Source organism: Anabrus simplex, chromosome 1, assembly GCF_040414725.1.
Source record: "Anabrus simplex isolate iqAnaSimp1 chromosome 1, ASM4041472v1, whole genome shotgun sequence".
Lineage (NCBI taxonomy): Eukaryota > Metazoa > Arthropoda > Insecta > Orthoptera > Tettigoniidae > Anabrus > Anabrus simplex.
In genome coordinates this window covers 19,058,419-19,071,626 of record NC_090265.1, presented here as the reverse complement: position 1 = coordinate 19,071,626, position 13,208 = coordinate 19,058,419, and the positions used below count along the sequence as shown (strand labels likewise).

The window sequence follows — 13,208 nt, the reverse complement described above, 5'->3', positions numbered from 1 at the left end:
AAGAACACATCGAACCCGAGTCACCCGGCCCAATACGCCGAACAAAGAAGGAAATATAAATCACTAATCAAGAAAACAAGAACGGAGTACATTGAGGAAGATGCCAGGAGACGTGCTGCAAACGCCCAAAATGACCCATTCCTAGTGCTTAGGAAACCAAAAACTTCAGCATCAAATAATATCTCAATGGAGTCATGGGAAAACCATTTCAAAAGCATTCTTAACCTCCAACACCGATCAACAGCTTTTGAATTAACTCCAGTAACAATGACGGGAAATCACATCCCCATAACGAGGCAGGAAATATATAATACAATAACAGCAGCAAAAAATGGAAAGGCCCCCCGGCCCACACAGCATTTGCACAGAACACCTGAAAGACTCTCTACCTGTCATGTTAGACTACTGGGTAGAACTATTCAACACATGCATGCACACTGGGGAAATTCCAGAGCAATGGAGATTGTCAACAATCAAAATGATATTTAAGAAAGGAGAAAATGACAATCCTGATTCATATCGAGGTATAGCCCTCGAAAATACATCATTCAAAATCTTCATGAAAATCTTAACAATCAGGCTTGCAGAAGAAATAGACTCCCAGATACCAGAAAATCAATTCGGCTTCCGAAAGGGAAGAAGCACACTACATGCCGTAAAATACCTAAGAGAACAAGTCCAAGATACATTGAGGCATCCAGGAAAGAAATATTTTGTAGTCTTCGTAGACTATCATAAGGCTTTTGACCTTGTTGATAGAGCACAACTCATCCGGAAACTCAATTACCTAATAGGAGCTACACATCCGATAGCAATCGTAATCTCGAATATCCTCAAATATAACTATGTCCAAATATCAGACAACATAACCCTATCCAAAAACGTAACCCAAACAAACGGAGTCCTACAAGGTGATCCAATCAGCCCAATTTTATTCAACATCATGACAGCAGACATCACAGAAATAATCACAGATACCTCAGCATTGCTTATACTTTACACAGATGATATGGCAATAGGTTCAGAAAACATAGAAGAGCTCCAAGAGGTCCTCAATAGGCTCATATCACGGGCAGAAAGAAACGGTTTGCAAATAAACCACAACAAAACTAAACAAATGACCTTTAGGAAAGGAGGAAAACATGCACCTAAAAATACAATAACCATGCACAACAAACCTCTGGAAGTAGTGCCGAAATTCAAGTACCTTGGAGTCACCCTCCAAACTACTCTAACATCCTACAATATCCACGTCAAAGAAAGAGCAGCCGCAGCAATAAAAGCCATCTACAACATTCAACAACCTCAACAAATATCACTGGGTACAGCAATAGTACTGTTCAGGACAGCCATATCACCAATAGCAACCTATGGGATTAGCCTTACCTGGGAAAAACTCACACTCAGCGACCTGATGACAATAGAAAAAGTCAAGGCCCGATATCTCAAGAGAATACTAGGCATTGGGAAGTCAGCCCTTTCAAGGTTAACATATGTTCTAACCAAGGAGGACTACTTCATTGACGATATCAAAACACAGTTTTGTCTACCAAACACCAAGCCCTACGAGAATGCAAGCCAAACTTTAAACGAGAAAAGGAATGCTATTTGGTCCGACTTCTATTCCACGGACACTATAAAGACGGAAGAGTGGAAGCAAGAAAATTACGAGCTATGGCACGTAATTACATGTTACGCCACTCATGGATTCCACCACAGATTCTGCCAAACCAAAAACTTCCACCAGCCGAACGAAGACTGTGTATGTAACCTGTGCAACGATCATTGTGAAATATACCATGCACAAAACTGCAAAATGAGGACAACCTCAATAATAAGAATGGCATTAGCATAGTTGACCATCTGTACAAAAACTGTTTTTGCACATTGTGCGCTTTTCATTTAATAATAATAATAATTTATATGGAATAATCAATCTATATTGGTAATGCATGATGGTAGTGTCTTCAGACAGAGTTTTCCTTCTATGTTAAGAAGTATATACTTTTCTTTAAAATTAGAATAAAGTTATGGATACGTTCAGATCCACTTGAGATTTTTGTTTGCATTCAAATTTGTAGGAAAACCACAGGTTGATTTAACTGTGTGATCGACTAGTTGTGAACCCGGGTATTCCATATGTATAGATGCGACACTGGAAAGAGGAATAGTGACTTGATGTGAGTTAAAGAGTTGTAAGTGGGCAGAGAATTAATAAGCGAATAAAGCTTTTGAATATGATAAGAAGATATTAACTGAAATGATAAGTATTTACCATGATGTTTTCTCAGAGAGGCTGTTTGTCTCGCTATGAGTGTGTTGAAATAGAGGGTCACCGGCCAGCATTTAGAATCCTCTGTGATGTGTGATTTAAGGCTTAAAAGAATGCACTCACCCGCCCTCGTAAGAAAGAATTCTGCCAAGAGTATTGTTCAAGCCTGTGCACATATACTGGGAAGCTTGAGGGTTCGCAAATATACGATCGCATTTAGAAGACTTCCTTTTAACTCTTTCATGATAAATTCTGTAATGAAATAGAGTAACTGGTTCGCCAGTATAGTATTGTTTGTTGATCTGTCGAATAATTGAGATAGGGATTTTTAGAGACCCATTTGTCGGTGGCATCCTAGAGTCCACCGGTTCGAAGTCTAAGGCAAACACTGGATTTTCCATCACATACAAATTTTTCTTTGTTTCATAAAATACAGCCAGTCACATGTGTTTATTGCTTACACTTCTGTTTGTAGTGTGTGTACATAATTTTTGAATGTGTTCTTTGAGATTTATTTCATGTTTGATGTATGAATTCAAGAACGGGATCTGTCTCGTGATTTTGTCATCGGGTTCACTGAGATGAGGGTTTGATTCCGGACCCGACATCTGTTTAATTTTATTGTTGGTTATGATATTGTCTACTAGTGTTAGCTTATTCTTTTGTTTATTAATTAGGAGTGTAGTTAATTATTTAGGTGACCACTCAAAGTTGTCTCCAATGTTAACGTAGATAGTTTGTTTCTTCTAATAGTGAAGAAAGTCTTTGATGAGAACTGTCGCATTTACAAGGATATTCCTGTACTTAAGAATATTTCAAGTTAATGTATGTTTAATGATCTAGGTGTATTCGCCATCACGTCGTTAAGGAGAGGAATGATCAAATTGATGAAATTTTCAAATTTTCAATGAACGGAGTCATATCTCCAAATTTGTATTCAGTCCATCAGACAATGTACATTTTTTTTATTGTAGTGTTATTCAGGGTTACATTGAATATATTATGTGTTTTATCCAAGTATATTAAATAGGGCTTAAACATTTGTTTCGTTATCATTTGCCGTAGAAATGCATCCTAGTTTTCCTCCATTCACTTATGCCTTTAAGTTAGTTTAGTGTTGTATTTTGATATTATGCCGTGATCACACCACGGCCCTGGGAGGCCGGAGGTTGAATTCTATGGAACGGAGAAATTGCAGCTGATCCTTGCACGGTCGAAAGAGCATTGTTCACCCATCAGTTTTGATTATATTATTTTTCTTCGCTTTCCAGATGAGGTAGCATTTGACTCAAGACTAAAAAGGTCCTATACCATCGAACGCCTTGGCGTATTGTGCTGTATGGCAGTAGCCCGGTTTTGGGGGCAATGTCGCTTTCCTATGGGGCAATGGCGTGGGTGGTATGGCTGCATTAGATATTATGAAGGTAAATAATTACATTTAAAACTGGTTAAGACATCCCTCTCTAGTGCATTTCCTTAGTTATTACGCCATTATTCTTTTCTTTTTTTTTTTTTGCTAGGGGCTTTACGTCGCACCAACACAGATAGGTCTTATGGCGACGAACGTCATTATTCTGAAGTCCCAAGCCTTGTCCTGTTAAATACACGCCAAAGAAACCTTCATACCACATTTACGTCACTCTTAGTACTTCGCAACACCCACCATAAGAAATTTAAATTAGCATTCCCGGCTACGTAGCATGCACGATGCGCCAGCGACGACTAGCCTGGGTAAGGATTTGGTAGAGAAATCACGGCCCTAACATGTCGGCCTGCAGCTGCAGGGAGCATCAATCTCAAGCCAGTCTTTGCTGTGGGTGTGTGTTTGTCTGGATCGCGCAAGAGTAGCCCATGTGATGCGTTGGTGCTTAATTTCATGTTCGTAAGTGAATTGTGTAACAACGTTCATAAATTAAGCCTACTGTACGTACATATAGAGCTGAAATGTTGGTGCTTACACATAGTAGTTTGCAGGACATTATGGAGAAGAAGACAGTTTATAAATGATGAAAAATTAAAGTTTATTGAGAAAGCAGATGCAAATTGCCCAGATGTTGGATGTTCATATGATAACTTTAAACATAATTGTAAGCAATGTGTTAAGTTTGCATCTCTGACATTGTTTTTCCTTGATGTTTTACTATGTTAGTACCCTTATAATGTATTATTTCTTTCTTTATTTCATTAATTATAATTGTAAACACTTGTTCCTTTCTTTTCATCGTCATTTAACAGCGTAATTGTTTTTCATTTTTCAGCAAATTCCCTCTTTATGACATTTTTTTATAGTCCCCACAAAAATGTCCCAATCAGCTTTTGCTGTACATGATTTACTCTATCACAGACACTTCACTGGCTAAAAAGAAATGAAGTTGTTTCTTTTTCCAAGTATAATAATGCTGCCATACATTTTCTTTCTCAGGTAGTTTATAAATTGATTACTCAAAATTAGTTTCTGCAAAGTGAAGAACCTAACAGTTATAAATTATCTGTAGACTTTCTCAAACTATCATCCGTATGTTGTCCAACACACATATATTGTAAGTTTCTAGACACCAGTCCATGCTTCAATTGAGCAAGCCTTACATTACCACAAAATAAACTTAATCTTCATCGCGTAGCTTGCACTAACAAGCGAGACCTTGACCTTCGTAGCGCACAACTAGTTTACGAACGTACTCAGCGGTCTTCTCGTCTAAGCCTAACTTCTCGACTTCGGCATCGAACTGCGCTACTCCACCAAAGCCCACCACATAACCATTGAGCCGTGCTGCCAGGTAAGAGGAGATCAGCTGGGGCCCGGACTTCAAACCGATAGCATTCATAAGGTATGAATGTTGCTGCAGCCTGTACTTCTGGTGATAACTGGAACAGAACAATTTCACAATTAATAAATGGGAATATAAAGGGAGAGAATTTTTACTAAGAACCAGCTGTGACAACACAACTATTTGCAAAGTTCAAAACACAGGAGTTGTGCGCATCTGGCAGGACTTGGATGTAAGAGAAGTTTTTGGTGAGTGAGGGTTGTGTGCTGTTCATTACGGCTCAGTATTTTACAACATGTGTTATTTATGATTCATAAGTGGTAACTCAAAAGAAACACCAACTGACACCTCAAGTATCTAGATGAGATTTATTTGTGTGCTCCATGCAGCTGTGAATGGTTTCTGAACACCACGATTTGACCACAAAAAACTATAACACACTTTATTTTATGACTCTTTTGCACACCAAATATATGTGCATAAGCACAACGCAATCATTTCGATACTAACAAAAAATCCCAAACCCATGGTGTTACAGCCCTGATGGGACTTGGCCTACTAAGCGACCACTGTTCAGCGGAAAGATAAGTGCAACAAATGCTTTTGACGAGGGCTCGATTTGAGGCAGAACATGCTGGAATGGCATTCTGCTACCTCTCTACAGGGAAAATAATTATGACAGTTAAACACATTTATTTAAAATCAAACATTACTCTGTTGTTAGTGAGTAGGCCTGGTACTACTTGTTACACTTCACGTTGTGCCCATTGCATTTTCTGGCACGTTATAAAATGGCGTCAAAGTAGATGTATAGCCCACACAAGTCGGAATTATGTAAAACGAACTATTATTTAAAAGTTCACAGGAGGCCAAGATTGAGAAAAGAGAGCATAATTTCAAAGGCTGTGAGTAAAGAACATTAAAATGTCAAGTGGATTGTTCAAAAGGAAACAAGATAATATTATTATACAACTAATTTGTGGAGATACTGGATGATCACCAAAGACATTAGCTGAGTACAAATAGAAAGATATAAACCAGATCCAAGTAAAAGATACCTAAATTACTTGTTGTGAGAGGAAGATACGGCGTAATATAATATATTCAACTTCTAAGAACAGTATTGCGGCATAAAACAAGAAGATTTAAATTAAATAAGCGAAGCAACTGGTCAGACAAGGACCGTAACGTAACATTGAAGGCTATTGAAATTAGAAATCAGCGGACAGAAAGTAATCAAGAATTTTATCAAGAAAACAATTAAGAGATTCAGGAGCATTAGAGAAAGGAATTATTATCTGAATTCCATACAAAAATGAAAGCAGAAATAAGACTGGAAATATACTGAACCCAGTATTAAATGTTCTGAGAGTTGTCAGCTCAATAAGCAAGCATATAAGACGAACACTGACAAGATATTTAGACTACTGGAGGCATTGATATGAACTTTTACACATCAGGATTTATTTATGCTAAACTTAGCGCAAGAAAGATGGTTATGAATATTTGCTGCTAAATTTGCACTGGACTGACTTGGAGATGAGTATGTCACCATCCAACCAACCAACCTGATGAAGGAGTGGACACCAGCCGATCAACGGTTTCCAGCCAGCCAAGAACAACTGCTGTAGCTCAGACAGCTACAAAATTGTCATAAGCCAGAGAATGACAAGCTAAGTTTACTAAATTATAGTTCTTAATTAAGTTAGGATGTAGTAACCTAATGAAATTTTTAGCTGTTATGGAGTATTTAAGATATCAAGTGACTCAGTGAAGTGCAATGTCTGAATTAAGCTTTTCAAGGTTAAGTTGTGCTAGAATCAATATATCTCGAAGAAGTGACCATATATATATTGAGTGTATTATGACAGCTATGGAATTTATGATTATTTGCAAGAATGAGTATAAATTTCACACAGCAAAATGGAAGCATACATAAGTGAGGAATTTCTTAAACGGGTTAGGAAGACAAACATGCTCATTGGTCATCGTAATGATATGATATGGAAAGGATATGTAGATAGGATGAACTATTTCTTGTCGATGTTCGTCATGAAGGAGTAACATGGTATACTAGATGTTAAATGTTATTCTGAGAGATGAATTATGATCCAGTGAAGCGAATATGGATTTAATGAAGTTTAATATGTCATGGAAAATATTTTATATGAGAAGAGGTTATGATATTTAGAAAGATGGTTACGGTATGTTAAGAAGTATTAATGAATGAACTGAATGATATGCAGAATATAATGGAGGAATGAGAAGGCATTGAGTTGAATTGATATGAAATTAGATGCAGAGGTGATGTAATGATGGATGCTGAATGCGAATATTCAATTTCTGGATCAGATATATGAATCAAGTGCATGGATAGATTTATCGTTGAGGGAATATGGTAAAATAAGGTAGGCATGGCTAACCCAAACACATATGTCAAAGCAAATGATTCTTGCTACATCTAAAATAAGGTTGTGTTGTTAGGAAATACCATATCAAATGTCATATAGAGGTAGTGCACGGATTAATAGATGATATGTATATGTTGCTGTGATAAATAGTATTGACATCTGAGATAATAATTGAGCTATCTTACTAAGCTGAAAGGAGTCACTTAACTTTTCAAGGCAAAAGAGACTTCATTTAGAGTTAAATGTGGAATAAGAGGTCAAAATTATAATTAATTAAGAACTAGAATAGTTAGAAAGGAGATTTAGATTGTTATTTTACTGTAGATAGATATATGATGATTTTCAAGTGATTAAATATAGTACGAATAGGAAGGTAGGTGCCAAGATAATAAATGGCAGTAGGTATTAGTAAGCTTAGCACGTCATTCAATGGAGATAAATATTGATGAAGCAATGACAAATAAACAATTTAGAGTTCAAGACTTAAAGATTCAAATATGAGAAATATGTGTTATTTAAACAGTGATGTTGTTGATCTTTTAAAGTATTTAAATATCAAGTATGAACTGAAGATAAGATGTCAGCTCATGTCAAGACTGAGAATTAACAATTTTAATTGGCGCTGATGTAAATGAAATCGATAGATGATATTAACTTTTATTTTCTGAAATAAGGAACAAAGATTTCAATTCATTATTTTCTCTTTCCTAGGATTTCTGTTAAGTTAATAAACTTGTTGATTTAGATTTTACATGTGTGATTAATTAATTTGTAGGCTGATACTGTAGGATAGTTTAGTGTTAAGTTGAGTTTTTGCGATTTATGATATTACCGTGTGTCCGAGAAGTCTCCGTACCCCTAGTTTCATACGTTTCATATTATTTTGTTATATTATGGCATGGACAATTGAGTTTGTATAATTGGGGAATTCAATAATTGTTTTATTGGTATTGGTATCCCTGCTGCTAGCGTTGTTGTCAGTCTCATTTCAGTTGTTAAGTCATGGCAGACGTGAGCGGACACAGCTACACTGTTGAGGAGCGATTAGTGGCGTGTGTGTGGGTGCACGAACAAGCACATATGGGGAAAACACTGACAGTGATAATGAGTGCCTTTAGAGATCGCTTAGGCAAACCCCCACCACATAAAGCTACTCTGCTTGATTGGGAAAAACGTGCATTTGCTTTAGGCAGCGTCAAAGACAGGCCGCATAGTGGACGTAAGAAGACGCGGGAAGAAACGTGTGCCGCCGTCGCTCAATCAACTGAGCAGTCTCCATTGAAATCCATTCGCAAAAGAGCAGCTGAACTTCAAGCATCGCGGTCAACAATGCATGACCACATTAAAAGAGATTTGAAAATGAAAGGATTTAGGCCGATGCATGTGAATGAATTATCCGACAATGATATGGAGCAACGAGTTGCAGCCTGCCGTGCTTTGTTGGAACAATTCCCAACTGCCGTGTCTCACTGAAGAGTGTTATCTTCTGTTGGAATGTGCAATATATCGCAGTCCACATAGGAGGAATGTGGTATTCTGGTCTAAGGAAAATGCTCATTATGTGCAAGAGTTGGAAAGGAACCCCCCCTCATGTTATGGTATGGGCGGGGATATCATCACGTCACTTGTGCGGACCGTATTTTTTTGATGGGTATGTGAATGGAAAATCTTATTTGTATATGTTACAATCTTGGTTAATACCTCAGCTTCAAGAAAAGGGAATCATGGGTCATGTGTGGTTACAGCAGGATGGGGCTCCAGCACATTTTGCTATTCAGGTGCGCGAGTTCCTTGATGAACAATTTCAAGGCCGCTGGATTGGCCGTGGCTCACCAACATCTCCAGCCCCATTGAAATGGCCACCACGAAGCACGGACCTTACCACGCCAGACAACCCATTATGGGGAATAATCAAGTTCCATGTGGCTCAACGTCGATACACGACTAATGAAGAATTGCGCCAAAGTGTGGAGGAAGCCTTTCGTTCCATAACTCCTGACATGCTCCGCAAGTGTCAACGAGGACTTGGAGACGGATAGAACTCTGTGTAAGGCATGATGGTGCACGTACAGATTCCCTGGATTCATAGTTTTTATATGTAAGTACTCCACTATAATATGAAACGTATAAAAGTAGGGGTACAGGGACTTATCGGACACCCTGTATAAGCGTTGAGGTAGAGTGTGAAAGGATGAAGACGTTCATCTGACATTGAATAGTGAGTTATTGCGGTTGTACTTCTTGTGAATTCACGTAAGACTAAACTATATGCAAGAACATTTACCCTGAGAGATAACAGAGCATTTAAAAGTTAAAAATTTCACGATTGTTCTGTATTGAATAGAGAAATATACATCATTAAATAGAAGGAAAGAGCCACCTTTCAATACTCAACACATTTGAAGTGTCATCATCAGCCAATCAGCAAAGCAGTGCAAAAATTAAGTCATAAAGATCTAAAAACAACTAACACAATGATCACAGGCAAAAAATTAACACTATTTCGTGCCGAAGCAATTCCAGTTGATGTCCATAACACAATGACCACAGTCAAAAGAGTAAAAAGAATACCACTATTTCGTGCCGAAACAAATCCAGTTGAAATTCATAAGCAGATCTAGTACAATCCTGTTATGACGCATTCACATATGAAGACATAAGATGATGTTGTATTTGAGATCGATAACAAGTTAAAAGACTTGTTCTAATATGCAAACTTGAAGGATAACTCGTTATGAAATTGAACTTGTGATATGCAGTTATGTATAGTTGTTGCTAGGCAGGTCTTGTAGGCATTTGTTTCTCAAGCCGAAGAGTAAAAGGTGACGTAATTGGAGGCAGAACGTGCCAGAACATCATTCTGTTACCTCTCTACAGCGAAAAAAATAATTATGACAGTTAAAACATTTATTTAAAATCAAATATTACTCTGTTGTTAGTGAGTGGGCCTGGCCTACTACTTGTTACACTTCACATAAAAGGAACATTCGCAGATCATAACGACTGATTATGATGTGAGGCTAGGGTAATTTGTTGTGCGTTACTATTGAGTACTGTGAACTGCAAATATTTCACTGCAGCGGGTGGTAGTGTGGCTTGACCATGGCCAGCTGACGGGGCGGCAGCCTGACTCATACTGTAAATACATATGTGACACATAGTGCAGCCGAATTTCTGTTGTTATCGTGTAAGCCAATCAAGGGTCTGCCAAACAAGATACAGAAGTGTGGCAAATATGAAATCTTTAAATAAGATATTACATGTGATAAAACAAAACATCAATTTCTAATGTTTCAAAATATAAAATTTTAATGACGATATAAAGCTAAATATATATTTGTTATATATGTAATAAACATAAATTATTACAATAAATAAAAATAGAATATTTTTTATATGCATGATATTCGAAATCAAAAAAATATTATTAAAACAATAGTCTGGATATGCCAATATAATATTAAAATAGTGTTTATATGATGTTATTTTAATATTAAAAATTATACTTTTGAAACATTCCTCTAATATTATTTAATCTGTAGGATCTGTACAAATTATGCTGAAATTATAAATATGAAATCCTGCATTATAACTGAAGGCATCATAATATATTTATAAAATTATAATTCTCAAGGGAAAAAATTATTATATTCTAATAAAAGTATATGAAGAGTTACGTTTACCATTAATTATTTATTATTTGCTTATAGGGATTTTATTAATGGACATGTGAAAATGTTATGTACATTTAATACACATCCGATTACTGAACTCAAACACATAAAGATATTTCAAGATATAACTTAGAAATATTTTTAATGTCCACCAAAACACATTTTTTAGTACATTCCTAAAATAGGTTATCTTGTAAAAATATGTCAGAAATATTCTACAATTATTTTTAGGGGGCCATTACAATATATCTAATTTATATTTTTAAAATATTTCAAAGTATTTTTGTCTGTTAGGGTCTGTAAAATCGTGCTGAAATTATAAATACAAAATCTGCATTATAACTGAAGACATCATAATATATTTATAAAATTAGAATTCGCAAGGGATTCATTTTTTCTTTTTTTTTTACAATCTGTTTATGTCGCACTGACATAGACAAGTCTTGTGGTGACGACAGGATAGGAAAAGCCTAAGAGTGGGAAGGAAGTGGCCATGGCCTTAAATAAGGTACAGCCCCAGCATTTGCCTGGTGTGAAAATAGGAAACCACGGAAAGCCATCTTCAGGGCTGCCAACAGTGGGGTTCAAACCCACTATCTCCCGGATGCAAGCTCACAGCTGCGTGGCCTTAACCACACGGCCAAGTCGCTTGGTCGCAAGGGAAAAATTATTTTATTCTAACAATTAATAATTAATTAACATTAATTATTATTCTTTTTAAATTAAACAAATTGACATTATTAAATTGGTTGTTATTCAACTCGAAAATCTTTATTAAATTGGTGAAGAATTATATTTGAATATAATACATATTTATAGTTTAAATGCCCCTAAATATTATTTGTTTTTATAAACTTACTTTTTGAGTGTTTAAAAAAAACAATGCTGAATTATTTTAGAATCAATTATTTCAATAACACTTTTCATTACATACTTCATACAATAATTTAAAATCAAAAATGCATTATTCCTAATAATTAATTCTTTATGCACTTTTAAAAGTAAATATTAAAATAATTTTTAATGCAGATTTTTAACACATTGAAATTCTGAACATACAATTTTTTAAGAACATATATTTGTTTTAAAAACACGCTTTCAGCTATGTGTGGTTATGTTAGAGCTTTCTCAGGTGCCACCGCCTTCACATGATCAGCCTCTTTGTCAGATGTTTCATTGGCTAATGCCTTATGCTATTGCACACACTTGGGGAATGCTTCACCATGGTCTAACTCATCCTCAGTTCTCCTACAATCTGAACCTCCCTTTCCCCTGACTTGCTGTTTAATAATAAACTACTTTTTGAATGTTTTCAGAGATGCTGAGGTGCCAGCATTTTGTCCTGCAGGAGTTCTTTTAGATGTAAATCTACCGATACGAGGCTGACATATTTGAGCACCATCAAATACCACCTACCAAGGTGGGGTCAGAAGGCCAGCATCTTTAACCAACTGAGCCACTCAACCAGGCGGCTTGCTGTTTCCTTCCATTTTTGTGTTGTTGAGGTTAGCTGCATTTGAGCAGTGTCCAGTCTGTGTGAGTGTGATTGATGTGAAGTGAAATGAGCAAAAACCTAACAGATTAGCATTTTTCGTATTAGCCTTTATCTCTAGTATAGTACAGTACAGTGTAGTTTAAAGTTTAGCATAGCATAAGTTAGTACAATATAGGTTTAGTAGTTCAATGTATAAAAATAGCTGTAGTTTTATTTATGTCCGTGTATTGGTTAGCGTACTTAGTTCATGCGTGTTTAGCATGTCTCAGTGTAGTTCGGGAAAGACAAGTGGCAAGAAAGTGACTCTGAGATCAGTGGAGTGTTGCCAGCCATTAGCGGTGAGTGATGTGTTATTTCTTCTTTCTCTTTTATTCTTAATAATGTATTTTTTTAGCATCGGATGTTGTTAGGATGAGTAGTTTTTGTGAATTTGTTTCCAATTCCAATTCATTAGCTTTTCTGAGTAAGATATCACAATTTACGAGGGCTGTTCTTGCGCCACTAGCACTCTGGCAACAGAGGTAAGGTGATACTCATTTGGTTTGTGAAACATCAATTTAGAAGTAAAGCTGTGCGGAGTATAGTCCA

At 36.4% G+C, this 13,208-nt stretch overlaps 1 protein-coding gene across 1 annotated transcript in view; it reads right to left on the bottom strand.

The window, feature by feature from the left end:
* Window positions 1-4,274: 4,274 nt before the first annotated feature.
* Window positions 4,275-13,208, bottom strand: part of MsrA (methionine sulphoxide reductase A) — an 80,414-nt gene continuing 71,480 nt past the window's right edge. Inside the window, exon 5 of the mRNA XM_067155649.2 lies at window positions 4,275-5,137. Coding sequence (XP_067011750.2) covers window positions 4,900-5,137 — 238 coding nt within the window. The 3' untranslated portion in view covers window positions 4,275-4,899. The remainder of the gene's footprint in view (window positions 5,138-13,208) is intronic.